Source organism: Haliotis rufescens, unplaced genomic scaffold, assembly GCF_023055435.1.
Source record: "Haliotis rufescens isolate VD_foot unplaced genomic scaffold, xgHalRufe1.0.p SCAF_10, whole genome shotgun sequence".
NCBI classification, from domain to species: Eukaryota; Metazoa; Mollusca; class Gastropoda; order Lepetellida; family Haliotidae; genus Haliotis; species Haliotis rufescens.
The window spans coordinates 42,161,062-42,182,417 of record NW_025963780.1 but is presented as its reverse complement, the minus strand read 5'-3'; the positions used below and the strand labels follow the sequence as shown (position 1 = coordinate 42,182,417).

General features: G+C 40.9%; 1 protein-coding gene across 2 annotated transcripts; it reads right to left on the bottom strand.

The window, feature by feature from the left end:
• Positions 1-238: 238 nt before the first annotated feature.
• LOC124146756 (3-keto-steroid reductase/17-beta-hydroxysteroid dehydrogenase 7-like) lies at positions 239-18,528 on the bottom strand. 2 transcript variants are annotated; one of them, XR_007219627.1, is made up of 11 exons: positions 18,472-18,528; positions 16,357-16,560; positions 15,114-15,206; positions 14,501-14,615; positions 13,365-13,492; positions 10,887-10,962; positions 9,109-9,213; positions 6,026-6,082; positions 3,950-4,048; positions 694-1,587; positions 239-584 (listed from the first exon to the last, which is right to left on the bottom strand). XR_007219627.1 is itself a non-coding variant. In XM_046517207.2 (10 exons), the coding sequence occupies exons 1-10, from the start codon at positions 18,510-18,512 to the stop codon at positions 1,492-1,494; spliced, it is 1,014 nt and encodes a 337-aa protein (XP_046373163.2). In that variant the 5' UTR covers positions 18,513-18,528; the 3' UTR covers positions 602-1,491. The 2 variants fall into 2 exon arrangements, 1 of the variants encoding a protein (XP_046373163.2); XM_046517207.2 differs by lacking the exon at positions 239-584 and having other exon boundaries at positions 602-1,587.
• Between the last annotated feature and the right edge of the window lie 2,828 nt (positions 18,529-21,356).

The following is a 21,356-nucleotide window of genomic DNA, read 5'->3' as shown; positions in this document are numbered from 1 at the left end:
TCTTGCCCCTTCATCAGGATGTTCACCTCCCTGTCCTCCACAAAGCTGTGGTCATCCTCGTCCTCGTACACCAGTAAGTCACTGTCAGTGTCATCACTTGGAGGAGGGTAGTGGGCGATGTAGGTGATGCTAACAGGCTACTTCTTGCCCCTTCATCAGGCCATTCACCTCCCTGTCCTCCACAAAACTGTGGTCATCCTCGTCCTCGTACACCCAGTAAGTCAGTGTCATCACTTGGAGGAGGATAGTGGGCGATGCAGGTGATGCTAACAGGCTGCTTCTTGCCCCTTCATCAGGATGTTCACCTCCCTGTCCTCCACAAAGCTGTGGTCATCCTCGTCCTCGTACACCAGTAAGTCACTGTCAGTGTCATCACTTGGAGGAGGGTAGTGGGCGATGTAGGTGATGCTAACAGGCTACTTCTTGCCCCTTCATCAGGCCATTCACCTCCCTGTCCTCCACAAAACTGTGGTCATCCTCGTCCTCGTACACCCAGTAAGTCACTGTCATCACTTGGAGGAGGGTAGTGGTCGATGTAGGTGATGCTAACAGACTGCTTCTTGCCCCTTCATCAGGCCGTTCACCTCCCTGTCTCTTACACCCAGTAAGTCACTGTCATCACTTGGAGGAGGATAGTGGTCGATGTAGGTGATGCTAACAGGCTGCTTCTTGCCCCTTCATCAGGCCATTCACCTCCCTGTCCTCCACAAAACTGTGGTCATCCTCGTCCTCGTACACCCAGTAAGTCACTGTCATCACTTGGAGGAGGGTAGTGGGCGATGTAGGTGATGCTAACAGGCTACTTCTTGCCCCTTCATCAGGCCGTTCACCTCCCTGTCCTCCACAAAGCTGTGGTCATCCTCGTCCTCGTACACCCAGTAAGTCACTGTCATCACTTGGAGGAGGGTAGTGGGCGATGTAGGTGATGCTAACAGGCTCTTCTTGCCCCTTCATCAGGCCGTTCACCTCCCTGTCTCTTACACCCAGTAAGTCAGTGTCAATACATAAATTGCGACTTACTAAATCTCCTTCTTAATTGTCATTGGTTAAAGAATTAATACATGAAAAATAGTTACAAGTTAGCGGTACACAATTCATACTAATACATGACACTTGTTACGGTTGGCTGTCATCAAAGTTTAGACAAACAATTTATTGGGGAGTTGTCAGTGACTGGTTGAAGGGGGACAGCCAGGGGATAGCACACAATGTTGTTTACAACCTTGACATTAGGGCAGGTAATTACTTTCAAGAATAATTAACAATAACATTTTGTAAAATAATTATACTTAAGTGTTCACTATGATGGTAGATTGGGTGCCTCGGACAAGGAGACGATGACGTAATAAGATGTCATCAAACCCTTAGGTATGAATATGAGGTAGCTCCATCTATTGTCTAGATGTCATGGTTTCGTCCACATAATTTGTGGTATTGTGAAGATGTGTTGTGCTATTGTCCAGATTTGTGGTGTTGTGAAGATGTGTTGTGCTATTGTCCAGATTTGTGGTGTTGTTGTCGGAACTCCCCCTCCAGAGACTCCAGCTGCGTGTACAGAGACTCCGCCTGCTCCATGTTGATGTTCAGCTGACAACACAGAAAACAAAATGGTTATTATTATAACAAATTATCGGTTTTCCAAACATCAGGACAGAAATATTTGGTCTTGGTTGTAAGTACTTCAAGAAAAGAAAATGACAGAGTGAATGGGGTCATTTTGTCTGTTACATCAGTATACAATTTGTTAGTAGCACTCTTGATCACTATCTATCTCTCAATCTATCTCGAGATATTAGATCTATTACATTCTCCGCGTGTAGATCTGACGACATAGGATGTCGTGTCAGGTGAACTTTCTCATCAGCCAATCAGTGTCAATGCTTCTAAATTCTCAGTACAAGTGAGCAAGCATTCAGACCAGCATATCTGATTTCCATATCTTGAAAATGAAGTTAAATGGCCTGTTCCAAATGTAGATAATAATGGCTGCAGCATAATATTGTGGATATTTTATACATCCTGTTTTTTCCGAATGCCAGGACATCTACACCCAAAAGGGAGTACCATCAGAGGAATTTTGGTGTAATGTGTGAGTTTTCTTTTGTGAACATCAAAATGTCCGAATTGAGGGGATAAGGAAATGACTCTGAATTGTTTTAGAAAGCTGACCTCTGATTGGCTCAAGAACCAATGCAACCTTCATTTTGATTCGGTAGTCACAGTTCCCTTAGACATGACCTCCTAGGCAATTAATTTTTGTGTGTAGGTTAATGGATTCATGGAGATGAAAAATTGCAAAATGAAAATATAATTAAAATGACTTTTCTGATTTGTTTTTAATTCAGCTGACTCTCATGCTACATCACACCATAAAAATCACACCAATCAGTTTGTTCTGAAAAGAGGTTTCATTGCAAAGTGTTCATCACAAAGTTTGAAATGATGTAGACCGATATGAATTACAAACCTTAGATATGACATATCCGGTTGTGCAGTCAATAGGTGGGAAAATGGCGCATTCATTTGACTCATGAGTACAGTCGAGATTTAAATGTTTTTTGGACCACCAACATTGTAAGAACAAAAGCAAATGAATCACCCAATATAGGGTTGTCTTATCTTCACCTAGAGAGGTATCGCGTCTTAGTAAAAGGTCTGAGTGTTTATGAACAAGAGAGATGATGGAGTGATTAGGTCAGATGCCACTTTGCAGTCCAGCCAGAGTGTCTCAGATCTACCCCCTTGGCTTCTTCCCTGGGCAAGGGAGATAACTGACTATAAAAGTCCACTGTCCACATTGCCACCTAGGCTGCAATCATGAGGTTACATTTTACTTGGACTAACGAGTCGATACATAGTCCAATCAAAATCGCATAACGAACAAGACATCCGGTTCCTAAGCAAAATCATCTTCCCGAGGCAAGAGAGTTAACTGACTATGAAAGTCCAGTTTCCACCCTTGCCGAACTATGCTGGTATTATGGAGTTACATTTTGGCTGGACTAACGAGTATATGCATAGTCCAATCAAAATTGCGCACCGAAATCGAAATCCGGTTCGTAAACTGTCATGCAGAGTTCGGTCAATTGCAGGATTTGCACAGCATGTGCACCGCCAAGTTGTTGTGAACAGATATTTTCCCTATCTTTTCAAGTTTTTAATCAAGGTGCTCACATGATTTGATGCACTTTGCGATGTAAGAGCTGTTTTATATCAACATAGATCTTGATTGTCGATCAGATCGTCTTGACTGGGAGCCGCCATTTTGTTTGAAGCAAATGCAAGTGATACGAGAGATGGAATCTGATTGGTCCATAGGAGAGGCATAGAAGGAACATAAATCGTCACAGCCACAGGTGGCACTAAGATCAAGCCCAGGAATTCCAGCCTAGTTCGGCAAGGGTGGAAACTGGACTTTTAAAGTCAGTTAACTCTCTTGCCTCGGGAAGATGAAGCAAAATGGATTTTCAATGCAGATTTTGGTCAACTGCAGGATTTGTAAAGCATGTGTTCTGGCAACTGAGCCTTGACAGATATTTTGCAAATTGTTTCATGCTTTTAATCAAGGTGCTCACGTGATTTGATGCACTTCACGGGGTAAGACCTGTTTTATTACAATATAGATCTTGATTATTGAGCAGATCTTCTTGACTGGGTGCCGCCATTATGTTTGAAGCAAATGTAAGTGATATGAGAGAAGGAATCTGATTGGAGGAACATAGAAGGGACATAACTCATAATAGCCACTGATACTGCTATGATCGAGCCTGGAAATTCCAGCCTAGTTCGGCAAGGGTGGAAACTGGACTTTTATAGTTAATGCCCTTGCCTCGGGAAGATGGTCCCATGGCAAAACCCACATGCATGGCACAGAGTTCACACAACAAGGATCAGTATCAGGGCCTTGAAGCCACAATGGAGAGTTACAATTTTCACATATTGTACATACCTTCTTCTGTTTGACAGATCTATGACCAAACACTGAGCTCTCGCTACAGAACTTGACATGACTATCCAGGGTTGTAGGTTGTTGATGGGACAGCCACATCTATAACAAAGATTCATAATAATATCATGTATCAAGTCTTTTGTTTGAAGCATCAGTAAGCAATATCACGGCCATTTGAGGTGAGATTTAATGGGGTTTAATGTCGTGTTCTGTCACTCATGCTTCAAATTTGGGCAGTCACAATTTACTTCCCTTTGTAAGCTCTCCCGTCGAAAGAGATAAGATTTGCGTTTTCACGCTTAAAGCATGTTGTGTTTGACTGCTATTTCTTAAGCTATGACTACAGAATTCAACTCCTTTTATACAGTCCCCAGTGTAAGTACAATCATTTGTGTTCCCTGATAATATTTGTAAGCATGGAAAATGCTCTTAACGCCAAATGTGTTTAGTTTTCTCAAAGTTTTGTTGTTGCTCTATCGAAGTTGAAGTGAGTGAAGTGTCGTAAAATATCTGTGTACCTACCTCGTCATTGTTAACACTAGATAGTAAAGTATCAAAGAACACTTGCTCAAGATGGTTTTGTTCCAAAATAATTATAAAGAGATGTAACTTTCAAGTTATAACAATAGACTTAATTAGGCTTTATTTGTATTTTTCAGCCTTTTTACCATTCTACCATCACCACTAAATCGCCACCAACAGAAATATAAAGTGATGTCGGTGCTTTGTTGCTTATAGAACAACTGGTCACAGTACATGTCGCGTTCAAGATTATTGCACTTATATGGCAATGTGCATGTGTCTGCTTGTACTAGTCCAGACTTATGCTGGTTTTATAGTGCTAGCCTACTGAGATACCATGCCGCAGTTTAACAAGGATACTCGACTCGGACACAGTGTACTGACTCCGAGCTGACCAGAACGTGATTTATCCCATTAATGCCGAGCACCAGTCTGGGAAAAAATAAGTACCATATTTTAATGTCTTTTGGTACGACACGGCCGGGATCAACCCACTGACCTTTTGGTCTCTGGGCAGACGCTCTATCCACTAGACCACAGAGACAGTCCAGCCATTTCCGGGCCGCCTTGTAGAACAAGCAACAACCCATGCCTAACACTGACCCACAATCAACTAGGTGACTATCATTTAGTGGCACAGAGACAGCCATAAGTATCTATTTATGAGATTTATATCGTAATTATTTATCTACATTCAAAATTAATGGGAGTCTTGCGAGTCCTTGACGTCTTCTCTTATGGTAGTTGAAACAAGAGACCGCCCAAGTCTTTAACTTTCATAGTTTATTTTGAACAATGTTCATGTAATTCTGTAACCAATATCACCGCCAGCTGTAGTGGGTGAGTGAGTGAGTATGGTTTGTGCATCCCTCAGGATTCAGTATATTCCTTTCCCGCGTCCATTCTCTACATTAGTGCGTACTGGACACAAACTTGTGTGTCTCGTAAAACCCTGATATCTGATTAAAGTGAGTGAGTGAGTATAGTTTTACGCTGCTTTTAGCAATATTCTATCAATATCACGGCACTAGAAATGGGCTTCACACAATGTACCAATGTCGGGAATCGAACCTGGGTCTTCAGCAAGACAAGCAAACGCTTTAACCACTTGGCTACCCGACTGCCCCGGCTATTGTGATAATAGCCCTGGACCATTCCACTACCATGACTTTTTTTTTAATTTGCTTTGAATGACTTGCCTTGTTGCCAACAGTCACAAATACAAAATACACTTGGAGACATAAGAACCTCCCTCTCCCCCATCTTAACATATTCAGGAAAACATCTTTTCAAGCTATATATTAATAACAGTCTTCTGATTTGATTAAATATTTCGATGGCTTGCTCGTAAGATGCTGTGATTTTTAAACATAGATCTATGCCACACTCCCATTTAGGAGAGGCATTTGATTGGTTGTTGATTTCAAACTCAAGAGTGAGCAAAATTCTGTGATAGGTTTGTGAAAAACATGAGCTATGGTGGCAGGGTATTAATAACAGTATGATAGGCAATATAATTCCCTAAAGAAAGGAGGATGGTGTCCTGAGCATTACCTGCGCCTCACAGCCATTGTACGTCTCATAGTTTGTGCTGGGTACGAAGAACCGGACCTGTGATATAACATAGTGAATCTTTGTATACAGAGCAAATAAAACATCAAACACACATCATCCAAGTAAACAGTGCAAATAAAACACACGTCATCCAAGTAAACAGTGCAAATAAAACACACATCATCCAAGTAAACAGTGCAAATAAAACGCACATCATCCAAGTAAACAGTGCAAATAAAACACACGTCATCCAAGTAAACCGTGCAAATAAAACGCACATCATCCAAGTAAACAGTGCAAATAAAATGCAGATCATCCAAGTAAACAGTGCAAATAAAACACACGTCATCCAAGTAAACAGTGCAAATAAAACGCATATCATCCAAGTAAACAGTGCAAATAAAACACACGTCATCCAAGTAAACAGTGCAAATAAAACACACATCATCCAAGTAAACAGTGCAAATAAAACGCACATCATCCAAGTAAACAGTGCAAATAAACAAACGTTATCCAAGTAAACAGTGCAAATAAAATGCACATCATCCAAGTAAACAGTGCAAATAAAACACACGTCATCCAAGTAAACAGTGCAAATAAAACGCACATCATCCAAGTAAACAGTGCAAATAAAATGCACATCATCCAAGTAAACAGTGCAAATAAAACAAACGTCATCCAAGTAAACAGTGCAAATAAAACACACGTCATCCAAGTAAACAGTGCAAATAAAACAAACGTCATCCAAGTAAACAGTGCAAATCAAACGCACATCATCCATGTATACAGTGCAAATCAAACACACAGCGTCCAAGTATACAGCGCAAATCAAACATCAAACACATCACGTCATCCAAGTAAACAGTGCAAATCAAACACACGTCATCCATGTATACAGGGCAAATCAAACACTCGGCATCCACGTATACAGTGCAAATCAAACACTCGGCATCCACGTATACAGTGCAAATCAAACACTCGGCATCCAAGTATACAGTGCAAATCAAACACTCGGCATCCAAGTATACAGGGCAAATCAAACACTCGGCATCCAAGTATACAGGGCAAATCAAACACTCGGCATCCACGTATACAGGGCAAATCAAACACTCGGCATCCAAGTATACAGTGCAAATCAAACACTCGGCATCCAAGTATACAGGGCAAATCAAACACTTGGCATCCACGTATACAGTGCAAATCAAACACTCGGCATCCAAGTATACAGGGCAAATCAAACACTCGGCATCCAAGTATACAGGGCAAATCAAACACTCGGCATCCAAGTATACAGGGCAAATCAAACACTCGGCATCCAAGTGTACAGTGCAAATCAAACACTCGGCATCCAAGTATACAGGGCAAATCAAACACTCGGCATCCAAGTATACAGGGCAAATCAAACACTCGGCATCCACGTATACAGTGCAAATCAAACATGTACGGTATCCAAGTATACAGTGGAAATAAAACATCAAACAATGGCATCCAAGTAAACAGTGCAAATAAAACATCAAACATATGGCATCCAAGTAAACAGTGCAAACAAAACATCAAACATATGGCATCCAAGTTAACTGTGCAAATAAAACATCAAACATACGGCATCCAAGTAAACAGTGCAAATAAAACATCAAACATACGGCATCCAAGTAAACCGTGCAAACAAAACATCAATCATACGGCATCCAAGTAAACTGTGCAAATAAAACATCAAACACACGGCATCCACGTATACAGTGCAAATAAAACATCAAACACACGGCATCCAAGTTAACTGTGCAAATAAAACATCAAACATACGGCATCCAAGTAAACTGTGCAAATAAAACATCAAACATACGGCATCCATGTATACAGTGCAAATAAAACATCAAACATACGGCATCCAAGTATACAGTGCAAATAAAACATCAAACATACGGCATCCAAGTATACAGTGCAAATAAAACATCAAACATACGGCATCCATGTATGACACAGAGCAAATGAAATATCATTGGTCTTATACCTTGCAGTATACTGTTTAATAAACTCCTTTGAAAAGTCAGCCAACAGTTGACAATGATATATTTTTGTGGTTACAAACATGATAAGGTTCTAAGAGTGTTTCCAATAGTTTACCTTTTCTCGTCAAAATGTAACTGAATCAAGGGGTACTATGTCAATAATGTGCAAGATTACAGGAACATGATGGACAAATAAAGAATTTGACTTCTTGGGGGCATGTTCCACAAAGTAGGACTGGGACAAGTCCAAATTTACTACCCGGGTACCCACCCCCCTATTACCCGACCCTACCTGGGTACCCACTGTAGGTCTCAGGAGATGTCTCAAAATGTCCGATTGGGAACATTTTTAGAATAGCCCTGGCAAAATGTATCTAGATACATGTATTAAACAATCTGGTCATTCATACACTGAAGTTGATTTAAGTTATATCTTTATTCAACCATATGAAAAATCAGAACCACGTGACTAACCAAGGGTCCGGGTAGTCCTGTGGGTACCCGGGTCCTACTCAGTACCCACCCAACCCGGGTACCCGAGTTACCCGTCCCAGCCCTACCACAATGTGATCTTCGAGTTATAGTTGTATAGTTGCACTTTGTGGAACAAAGCTTGTTTCTCTGGAGGAGAGCCCCGCCATCAGCAGCCCCAAATCATCATTCTGATGAACTGCAGCAAGTGACTTTAGCTAAGGACCTTCTAACATGTCTAATTTGGGCTAGAACTGGTCCTCACCAACCCTTGCTTGTCATAAGAGGTGACTAACGGTATCGGGAAGTCAGACTCGCTGACTTGGTTGATGCATGTCATCGGATATCCCAGTTACGTAGACCGATGCTCATGATGTCAATCACTGTCAGGTCCAGACTTGATTATTTACAGACAGCTGCCCTAAAGCTGGAATATTGCTGAGTGTGGTGTTAGACAACAAACAAACAAATGCCAATTTGTGGCCCAGATGTCTAAGACACAGCAACTACAGGGGAACAGGTGTAGCACTCTATACATACATGTTCTTGTGTTTCAAAAAGTGTTAGAGGTCTACACCAAGTGGTGTTAAACTTCCTACCTACCAGCATTATGATTGGCCACATTATTGTCCAGAACCATGGCGGCATGATGCCATTGGTGAGGTTCGTCATGACCAGCCCGGGGCACACGCTGTGGGAGTAGATACCCTGCAACAACAGTGAACACATACAAACCACCTGCTCAGAAACACCAACAGAAAACAAAACATGGAGGTATGACTTAGTGATGTCACGATTCACCGGTACACTGGAGCATCGTCAACAAACTTTGCACGATACAATACCCGATACACTTAATTTAGGATAAATTTACATTTAACCCCATATCGATTATCCATGTGGATCTCACATCGATATCAAGTACAAAATAGGTTTTCCCTCGTAGCTTTATCTTTCAGATACGAAAATTGGCCAATAACTAGACTGACTAGCTTTTCCTTGCTGAATATCATAATACAGTAGTTAACAATAATTGGATAAACGGCAGTCAGCACTAGTGGCATTAGCCAATCAGAAGCGTGGACCCTTGAGTTTTCGTCTAGTTACACAAACACTGATGAGTAATGTGCTACGTATCGTATCGTGGCTTCTGTATTGAGATATGTATTGCATCATCTGACACCTGTATCGCGACACCCCTACTATAACAGAGATACCTGATCCAGTTTCTTACTCATCAAGGAATACATTTATGTAGGGAGGCCCTTTCCAAGGTTGATAGTACACAATTGTTTATCTGTTTACACAACTGTTTATTTGGTTACACAACTGTTTATTTGGTTACAGACCAACAACAACTAAAAAGAAAAAAAACAAAAAACGGACACCGCCCACACTATATTTTCACAAAAAACATTGCCTGAGAACCTATTCTTTTATTTTTTAAAGCCCTACATACACAAGTAATGCCCCAGTTTGACATAGTTCACTAACTGCAACATCTGAACCTAGGCTTGGCCATGTCCCTAGGCATGTCCCTGGGATTTTATAGGATATTCAAGTCATATTTGCTATATATTGTGTTATAATATCCCAGGGATTTTATATAATGTCCTGGGTATTTATTAGTTCAGATTGTAACATGTAATGAAATGTAAAATCAAATGACAAATGTTTTCTTTATATTGCTGAGGATCGAACTCGCAACCTTCATATCTGTAGCCCAGTGAGTGTACCACAAGGCTACAGAGGTGTTGATAAGCCGCACTGCTTTTTAGAATGTCCTTTTCAAGATCCGTAAGCCAGCAACAGATATTTTACGCGCGTTTCCTAAGGTTCATGGAAAGTATGTTGAAACATAAAAATGTTGATAAATGTTGTTTTAAGTTTCTTTTTTCGGTTCGTAAGTTAGATAAAACACTTCCCCAGGTTTTTTTTATGATATCTAAAACCGTTATCCTTGGGATGCGTGTTTTAAATGTGATGAACCCTTGGACGTGCTTTGTTGCACACTTATAATGGGTTGAAATTTAGTTTGGGGATAATTTTATGGTTCAAAATCGGTTTATAAGTAAAATAAAACACTTCCCCTTGGGTTGTTATGATATTTAAAACCCTTTCCCTCGGAAAATCCCTCGGGATGCGGGTTTTAAATATCATAACAACCCTCGGACGTGTTTTATCCTATACATATTCTTTAATTCTCGCTTTACTGTGGTGTACTGTACCACTCAGACAGACAGACACTCCGTGTCATACTTAGTCATGGTGGCCATGTTGTCTGTACTTGCAATGTACAAACGAATCTTTGAATGATTATAAAAAAATTCCAAGTTAGCCAGAGATTTGAATAACAGAATCAATGAAGGGAGATAACTCACCTTGTGGTTGAGCTTGTCATTGAGAACCACACTGAGCATGTCTGTTGCATATTTAGATGAACTGTAGGGGTCACATCTGGAACATGTATCACACAGAATCAGCATCATTTACAACCTCGCCATGTACATCATCATGTTTCCCGGACAATTTGTGAGGTGAATAGGGTTTTACATGAGTTCAAGATTATTGCACTTATATTGCCACGTGCGTACTTCCGTGGCTGTGGTTTTATAGTGAAAGCCCACTGAGATACCATGCTGCAGTTTAACATGAGTTCAAGATTATTGCACTTATATAGCCACGTGCATGCTTCCATGGCTGTGGTTTTTTAGAGCTAGCCCACTGAGATACCATGCTGCAGTTTAACATGGATTCCCCACTCAGACACAGTATACTGACTCTGAGCCAACCAGTCAGTGTTGTGTCTCTTAAATGCCCTGGAGGTTAACAACAAGTTCTATCTTCTACCCGTGCAGATCCAGGGTAGAATAGGCCTTCAGCATCCCATGCTTGTCGTAAAAGGCGACTATGCTTGTTCAAAGAGACGACTAACGTGATCGGGTGGTAAGGCTCGCCGACTTTGTTATGACACAGCCGGGGATCGAACCACCGACCTTCCGTTCTCCAGGCAGACACTCAAACCATAGCTTCAGGTCGCCTTAATGCAAAATGAAAGTAAAATTACACACAGGGATTTTAAACATACACATCAGTCACTTGTCGCTGTACTTTCAGTGAGGTAATGTTTACTGATCACTGTTACCTCGTCACGTCACATCATCAACACAGACCCACCACAAAATGATTACCGTATTTGCCATAATAGGCGCCTAATTTTCAGAGATTGTGTAGTAGTGAACAAACTTAGCTTGAAACTAAAATATGTAAACAGTTACTCAGTAATCAAGACATGCCTCTACTGTGCTGCTGTTTGCTGTAGGTCTTAGTAGGGGACGATTATGGATATTACTTACAGATTGGTCAAGAAGTTGGTCAGGGTCATTTATACAGTGAATACGGTATAAAATACTGACATTATCATCCATGCGTGGCACTATTCAGACACACTGCAGACAACACTGACCACAACACTACTCTATTTTTTGTTTGTTGTTTAACGCTGCACTCAGCAATATTCCAGCAATATGATGGCGGTCTGTAAATAATTGAGTGATTGACATCATGAGCATCGATCCACGCAATTGGGACTGATGATATGCATCAACCAAGTCAGCGAGCCTTACCACCTGATCCCGTTAGTCGCCTTTCACGACAAGCATAGTTGCCTTTTACAACAAGCATGGGTTGCTGAAGACCTATATTCTACCCCGGATCTTCATCGGTCCACTACTCTATTGAAGTATGTGAAAGATCAAGGTGAAATTGATCAGCAAAATTCAGTTATGTTCAGCATTTTCTAAAACAATCAATGAAAACATTCAGGGTCCAATTCGCAAAGTGATCTTTGGTCTTTAGCATAGACTGAGGACAGTAATAGCTCTAACATCACTTTGTGGAAAGGGGCACCATTCAGCCGGTGGGGATGGGTGACCCTGTCATCTAAGGCGCCACAATTCGCTGTGCAGAGTTTCGTCCCTTGGGCACACCAGAAAGCTATGATCATGGGTTCGAATCCCGGTTCACCCTGATAATGTTTCTAAGTTTCTCAGCACCATACCCGTGCTCATTGGCTTCACCAAAGTGGTAAATGTCGGAGACCTGCATCACTTCAGGCTTTCCTCCCACATTAAGCTGCCGACTGTGACATGACTGCAATACTGTTCAAATTGATGTTAAACCCAACTCACGCACTCACTCATTGTTCAGTAGAAGGGGATAAAACCAATTAGATTTCTGCGGTCCTTTATGAAGTTATTTGAATATGTTGCCCAGCACGCAGTACTGGTCAAGTCCGTGGTCTTGCAGTTAAACATGCTCTAATATGTAGCAGTATCCCTATAGACGCACATTAATACATGTACCCCGAGTATACTGCTACAACAAATTTATCTTACCAATGTTTTAATCTGCCATTGTAAAAGAATTGTAACAAATTCAAAATTGATAGAAAACAGCTCTTCGATTGAGCTGTGGTTTACTTGTGTCATGACATTCACTGACTTTGAAGAAACGTGTGTCTATTTGCTTGGCTTGGTATAAGTGATTTATTCTCCCACTCAGAAATATATTTCCCTCCCAGGCGGGATACACAGTGTCTTATCAAGATCATGTGAACCAATCAGATCTCATCATTCTGACAGGGAGGTATGATAATACTATTTAATGATTGTGTGGCAAACATGATGAACATGAAAGGTGACAGCTACATCACAATGTTGCAGTTGGTTGGCAGAATATGAAAAAGATGTTAGTTTTTTCTACTTTTCAATATTTTAGGGGCTGACGAATCTGTAAAACCAAATTAAAAAAAATAGACTCTCTTTTTGGCAACACCAACAAGGAGCACCCATCTTTACCCGTTCTTATGCTGTATGTCTTTTATGTCAAAATTGTCCTTGAGGGCAGCACTGGACGATGTCCAGACAACTTGTGTTACGTGGCCTGGCTTGTTGGTAGACCCTATGATGTCTTCGAGCTGGCGAATCTGGAAATATGGAAGCAACCACTAGCACACAGGGGAGGTGGAATGGGGTTTAACGTCACTTTATTGCATTTATATAATGACATCCATGCCGGTGTGTGTGGCTGGATGATCAGACTAATACCAGTTTACTAGTGCTAGCACACTGAGATACATAGTACGCCTCACTCAGACATAGTACCCTGACTCCAAGTCGACCAGTCATTGTGTTATACTCTTTATGCCCAGTGACAGACAGGGTAACAACCATCTTTCAATGTCTTTTGGTATGATGCAGCCAGTGGATCGAACCACCGACTTCCCTCTCCCTGGGCAGGCACTCCGTCCACTAGACCCATCTTCACGAGGCAAGAGAGTTAACTGACTATAAAAGTCCAGTTTCCCTCCTTGCTGAACTAGGCTGGTATTATGGAGTTAAGATTTTGGCTGGACTAACGAGTCTATGCATAGTCCAATCAAAATCGCGTGCCGAAATTGAAATCCGGTTCGTAAACTGTCGTGCAGATTTCGGTCGATTGCAGGATTTGCAAAGCATGTGCACTGCCAACTCATTGTCAACAGATATTTTCAAAATCTTTTCAAGTTTTTAATCAAGGTGCTCACGTGATTTGATCTTGATTATCGATCAGATCGTCTTGACTGGGCGCCGCCATTTTGTTTGAAGCAAATGCAAGTGATACGAGAGGTGGAATCTGATTGGTCCATAGGAGAGACATAGAAAGGACTAAATTTGTAACAGCCACTTGTGGCGCTACGATCGAGCCCAGGAATTCCAGCCTAGTTTGGCAAGGGTGGAAACTGGACTTTTAAAGTCAATTAACTCCCTTGCCTCAGGAAGATGACTAGACCATGTAGGTGGTCTCTGAGCAGACAGTCTATCCACAGAGGCAGGCTGTACAGACTAAATTAAATATAGTCACTCATTGATTGTAACCTATTGTCACTGCGTTGTAAATCTGTAATGCGATATCCCTTGACATATTTTTATGTTAAACATCATCAGTTGCCTACCAGAACAAAATGTCCGAACAGGTTGGTTGCGAAGATGTTGCGGAATCCCTCCTCCGTGGTGAAGTCAGCCTGCTTCAGCAGTCCCTGGGCGGTAGTCAGCATGTGCACACAGTCACTGTCAGGGAGACGTGGGGAAGCAATGTCACAAAATGTGCACAGTTACATGGTGGGAAATGGGGAAATAATGCCACACAATGATCACACAATCCCTGTCTGGTGGGAAGATACAAGACAATGGGGTTTTCCATCCAACTTTTATGCTAAAATGTACAAGTAAAATGCTCGAGTGTTTTTGATTCAATTTACACCAGACAGTATAACTCATCAGTCCCAGGCTTGTCGTAAGAGGCGACTAACGGGATCGGGTGGTCAGGCTTGCTTGCATGTCATCATGTCCCAAATTGTGTGGATCGATGCTTGTGATGTCCAGACTTGATTATTTACAGACCGACGTCATACAGCTGGCATATTGCTGAATGCGGCGTTAAACAACAAACAAACAAACATCAGTCCCCTCATTGCTGTGACACTGACAGAATGATAGCCTGAGTGAGTATCACATTAGTTTGATCATGTATCATGCATCATGCATCTATCAGACAGACTGTCTCACCTGGAGAAGAGGCCCTTGACAAAGTGGGACCAGTTAAAGCCGGTGACTGGCATGATGCCCGCGTTGAGGTACAGGAGGTCCAGGCGGCTGTACCTGCAATACACCACCATATAATTTTTTAATTTGAAGTTTACACGATAAACCGCTTTTCAATTGGACGAGAGTTCGATCACATGTCCGCGAAATTGACGTTCATAAGTGTATGAACAACACAATTTGACGTTCATACATTTTTCACGAGATCGTGTTCTTGAAATGACGTAAACACTGACAGGCTACTTCCACATTCCTGGGGAAACCCCTGGGAATTCCCTGGCATGAAAACATACATAATCGTTCTTTCTGATCTTATAGAACCTTTATTCTTGGTCTCAGCGTTTCAGTATACATTGATAAATGTCAGAGAGCGTGACTGCATGATTGTTTACGAATATCCTCGCTGTGGCCTATCCTAATGAACAAACGAAGAAATGCACATCTAAACTATCGTAGCATCGACTCAATCCGTGCCTAGGCTGACATTGACCGTCTCCAGCAATCTATGAATTTATCTTTGTGCCTGTTTGACGCATCTTTATTCACCTTTCAATGATCGGCCAGTTGATCAATGATGCCTAACACATGTAACCGCCACAGGTTCATTAACAACTTCGGAAATCTCTCCCGTCACGTTTATCGTGTCGGCCATTTTGACGTCTTGTTCTTGATGTAAATGTATTACGACGCGCTGTCATTGTGACTGCCTTACTGAGGTAGTTCTTCACAGACCTTTCTCATCTAATAAGGATATGATTTGAACACATGTGCTGGGTAAGATGTTTCTGAAGAGCAAGTTGTGCCTCCATACGCCTATGTCACCTCTCTTTTTGAGGAACTATATTACTCCGCGATATAGCTGGTTGTTGTATGGCTGTCAGTGTAAACATGAAGTCACACGTACTAAATAAAATTGTGTTTAGATCTTGGCCTACATCCTTTGAGGTAAGAAATTATGATAAAAAAATTATAAGAATTGACTTTCACTTTGTGTAAGTTCATTGGAGTATGAACCTTCATAGAGTGAGGGCCAAACATTGTATCGTACAGTTTGGCCCTCACCCTATGAAGGTTCATACTCCAATGAACTCGCACAAAGTGAAAGTCAATTCTTAAATAAGTACACTTTACAGTTCAGGAGATCTGGTGATGCACATTGAACTGCTACATAAGAACACCTGACAGTTCAGGTACAGATGTCACCTACCTGTGTTTGATCTCCCGGGCTGCCCTGTACACTGACTGTAGGCTGGAGGTGTCCACGATTATGATGGAGATGTCGGCATCAGGATGGGAAAGTTTCAGAGCTTCTTGGGCCACTTCAGCTCGGAGCTTGTTCCGACATGCAAGGCATAGCTTCAGATCTTTGTGTTCCGAGAGTAGACGTTCACACAGAGTTAGGCCAAGACCACTGTTAGGAACATGGAATGGATATATGGGCATTCCAGTTGGGATTATTAGGCCACAATATTATTAGATTTTCCACCAAATTTCAAAACAAAATGTGAGAGGGGCGACATTTTTTTTATTTATATTTTGTTGTAACGTCTTAAATGCATTTGTGTACATTAATTTTGATAGATGTGATTTGAAGTGAACATGAAGTGAACAAAGTGATTTCTTAGGGACATACAGAATCTGACCCTCGTGCAAGGTTTTACGTGACACACAAATCTGCGTCCAGTACTCACAAATATTAAGAATGGACGCACAAAAGAATATACTGCGTCCCAAAGGACACACAATATTCATTTAACATACAGCACATCAAAACGTGCACCACACAAGACAAAAGTTTAAAACTCTAAGGCTTATTATCAAAATCAGCTTCATTTATAGTCTGGAAGGTAATTTAAGGTACCGACGTTTACTACAATATCTGAAAAACTATCGGACCTACTCCAGTCAAAGTTGGTATGAGATTATTAAACAGTCATACATAACTGGATATTACATTTAAAGACAATCGGTGCATGAATAAAAAATCTGTCTATTTAGCTATCACTATATTTTATCAACAACCAGACCTGTTCGTCACGGTTGGAACGAGCATTCATTGAAACAGCCATCTGCATAATGCTACCCCTGCGTCGCAGGGCCATATGACACAGTTGAACCAATCAACTCAACTCGAAAGGGTGCACGGGAATCATGCACGCACGAATACGGTGTTAGCGTTGGGCGTCTCAACGTGCGTGATTCCTGTGCACCTTCCAGACTATAGTAGCGATCCACAATATTTAGGATCCTGGAGCAACTAAAGGATGCAACTCTGCACAGCAAAATGTGTAACTTTAGATAACTTAGGAATTAACTCCACCCGGAACAAACATTGCCAATGAAAATGTATCGTGGAAAAGGTTTCCAAGTAAAAAGTGTTCCATGGGAGTAATTCCCCAGAGGCAAGTAACATAGGAACAGTTTCACTACAGGAACAGATACTCTTTGACACAAGCACGTAGTACTACAAAATATTAAATTACTGCTATTTCAAACATGTTAAAAATACTCCAACATAACTACAATAAAAATCCAACACATTTAGAAGATATAAACCTTATGTTGCAGACAAACATAGACAGGAGATGCGAACATTAATCATGCAACACTGAAATAACCTGAAAAGTAATCTGCATGTTTTCCCGGCATACGTGTGAAGCACAGGAACTCGTTATTGATCAGTAAATAAAAATATATACCCCCTATATATGTAAGTTCTCTACTTACATATAGGCGGTACATATTTTTATTTACTGACCAATAACGAGTTCCTGTGGTGTAAAGATAATTTGAACACGTACAAATTTACTTTCTCGTCGTCAAATGTCGCTATCGTACCATATCTTTGCTAGCGGGGGACTTGCACATCAAGGCATTGACGGTGAGCACACTGCCCGGTAGATAGATCTATTTGGTCTTCACAGTTGACGACTTATGTAGAACAGCTGTAAACATTTCCGGCTGATTACAACCAAGCCAAAACAGGAACAGGCTACAGGGAATTTCACGTCAAACATAGCTGACCATTCACGTACAAATATTGTTATTTCACTTCATCTTTCAAGAAAGATTCAGCACTACTTTGCCATGCCTTTGTTATGAGATGGTTAGTATTGGTTACTCTCAACAATTTTTACGTCCGTGATCGTCTGATTATACTGGCGCTGCGAATGCCAGTTCGAACAACTTTCCCATTCTCTTCGCGACTCTCAACAGCTTCAACTATCGAAATATCCTTTCGAAACAAACATATCTCATTAATGTAACTACATGGGTTAGCTGATATACCGACAAGAGTTTTCTTAGCAGGGAAATTACTTACGCATTGGCCCCGGTAACTAGAGCAACTTTACCAGCCGCCATCTTTGTGGTCTGGTTGACGACGATCACGTGACCCTCAGGTGAGCGCACATGCCACGTTCAGCTGAAGCCGATCGACGTCTTCAGTGTCATCCGATCGCACAGATCAAAGACCGATCTGTGCTGAGTTACTCCTGACAAGCTACTTGTATTATTCTGAACTATAGCAAACGGTATAGCATTTATAACATTATGCTTGATTATTAGTAAACACATTATTAGTAGAAGTAGTAGTAGTAGTAGTAGAAGTAGTAGTAGTAGTAGTAGTAGTAGTAGTGAGGTGAGGTGAAATGAGGTTTGACGTCGCGTCCAAGATTATTGCACTTATATAGCCACGTGCATGCACGTGCGTGTGTGCGGCTGCTTGTACTAGTCCGGACTGATGCCGATTTATAGTGCTAGCCCACTGATATACCATGACGCAGTTTAACATGAATACCCCACTTAGACACAGTATGCGACCATTCCTTGTTACAGCCCCTTAATGCCGAGCGCCAGACAGGGTAACAACAAGTTGCATCTTTTAACGTTTTTTGGTAAGACGCGGCCGGGGATCGAACCCCGGACCTTCCGCTCTCCGGGCGGACGCTTTACCACTAGACCACGGAGGCGGTCAGTAGTAGCAGTAGTAGTAGTAGTAGTAGTAGTAGTAGTAGTAGTAGTAGTAGTAGTAGTAGTAGTAGATTTTTATTCCATGGCAGTTTTGACAGGAGTCTGGGCCAGACAATCCATTGATTGACATCATGAGTATCGATTTACGCAATTGGGATACGATGACATGCATCAACCAAGCCAGCGAGCCTTACAAGTATAGTCGCTTTTTACGGCAAGCATGGGTTACTGAAGACCTATTGTTGGAGGTACAAATGGTGTGATATGTTGTGGCGTTGCATGAATACATTTAAAATATGTTAAGGCAAGACTTTTTGTTTTATGTGAAATCCATGAAAAGTATACTTTACACTAGAGTGTTCACTACAAAACGAATATCGCACAAAAGTTCAAACTGCACGATCCACTACACACGCTTACTCAACACTGCTCACGTGACTACATGTTCAGGTAACCTTTTGAAGAAACAAAAGATAATCTGAAATGTGTGATTTTTAAATTTGCTTTTTCCCACCTACCGATTTTTCACCCACAAAACATCCGAAAACTAAGAATTTTAAAGTCTGTCCTAAATGGAGGTTATTTATAACGTTTATAACTGATCGAACACTGAACCTCTTGGGAAATTATGTTAATTATTTTATGCTTGGCATAAAACCCCACATCACACCGGATGCCATTTAAAAGCCTTTTAAAAACAATACATACATATTTTGACAGGACGTTTGTAGACATAGATGAAGCAGATGGTTGTTTAATAATATTGGTCAGACTCCCCGAGTGTCCGGTTCAGACCTGATTCTTTACAGACCGCCGTCATATAGCTGGAATATTGCTGCTAAACAACAAACAAACCAACATATGATGAACGGGATCGGGTGGTCAGGTTCGTTGACTTGGATGATGCATGTCATCGTATCTCAATTGCGTGGATCGATGAGCATGATGTCAATCACTGGATTGTCTGGTCCAGACCAGATTCTTTACAGACCGTCGTCATATAGCTGGAATATTGCTGAGTGCGGCTGTTACGACGTAAATTGTAATAAAAAGGTAAATTGTAATACTTGCAGCAAATTGTAATAATTTTGACGTAAATTGTAATAACAACGTAAATTGTAATAATATTTGACGTAAATTGTAATACGCAAATTGTAATAAAAATTGACGTAAATTGTAATAATCTCTACTTGCGGTAAAATGTAATAAATTCTTACGTAAATTGTAATAACCTGTCTACCGTAGTGTCCAAGACGCCAATTGACTAGAAATGATCTTTGTCAGTTGAGCTTGCGTTTCACATGTACAATTCGAGAAATACTGTGTATGATGACAAACGTACAAAACTGTTAAGTTAGGGATGGTCGGTTTTGGCTTTATCGTACAATCGTCATTAAAGGGTGGTGTCAACATCCATAAATTTAAATGACTGAAAGATCCATCCTCGGGTTCAAAATGATCGGTTACACAACCGTATATTCGACAAATAACTTAATTGTGACATATTGTTCAATACTCTTATAAGGCTATTCAAGATGTTTTTTGCATGACTTGCTTCAACAGTACGTTGACCAGTTCGACACGACTGAACGAGTGATGACGAAGGGTACAAACACAGGCTGGTCAACCAGTGTGTCGATTTGCAGTGGAAACGCTATACGAGTTGATAAGGAGTACATGATCCTTTTCTTGAAACAAACGAGGGAATTTAATCATATTTATAAAATTCATTTTATTTTGACGAAGAATTCAAATACAACAAATGAGTTGACAGATCCCGTGCATACACAAATAACAACCGGTATCTTCGGATAACTCTTGTACAGTTTCAAAGAGTATACGAATTATCATAAATTTCTTGCAATCAATTGCTGAAATATATCTGCTTGTATCCAAATAGAAAGGAATTGAAAATGTATAATGAAAATATGTTTGTCACTAAAGTAAATTTTCTCTTTGACCTTGAAACGTACTTGAAGTTCATTAAACTCGACAATCGTTTGTGGATTGCACCAAGAAACCTTGATACGAAATATATACGTACAATAATCCCCTGAAAACATAACCTCATCTGAACGATTAAGAGGATTAAAGTAATTTGGGCTAACATCAAGCACTGTAATAACATACTCTCTTAAAATTCCAATGAAATGACTGGTGACTTACCAAAAAGTCAAATCATATTTTGCTCCGATTTTTTTTACCTAGTTCTAATTGCCTCTTAAACCCCTGAGA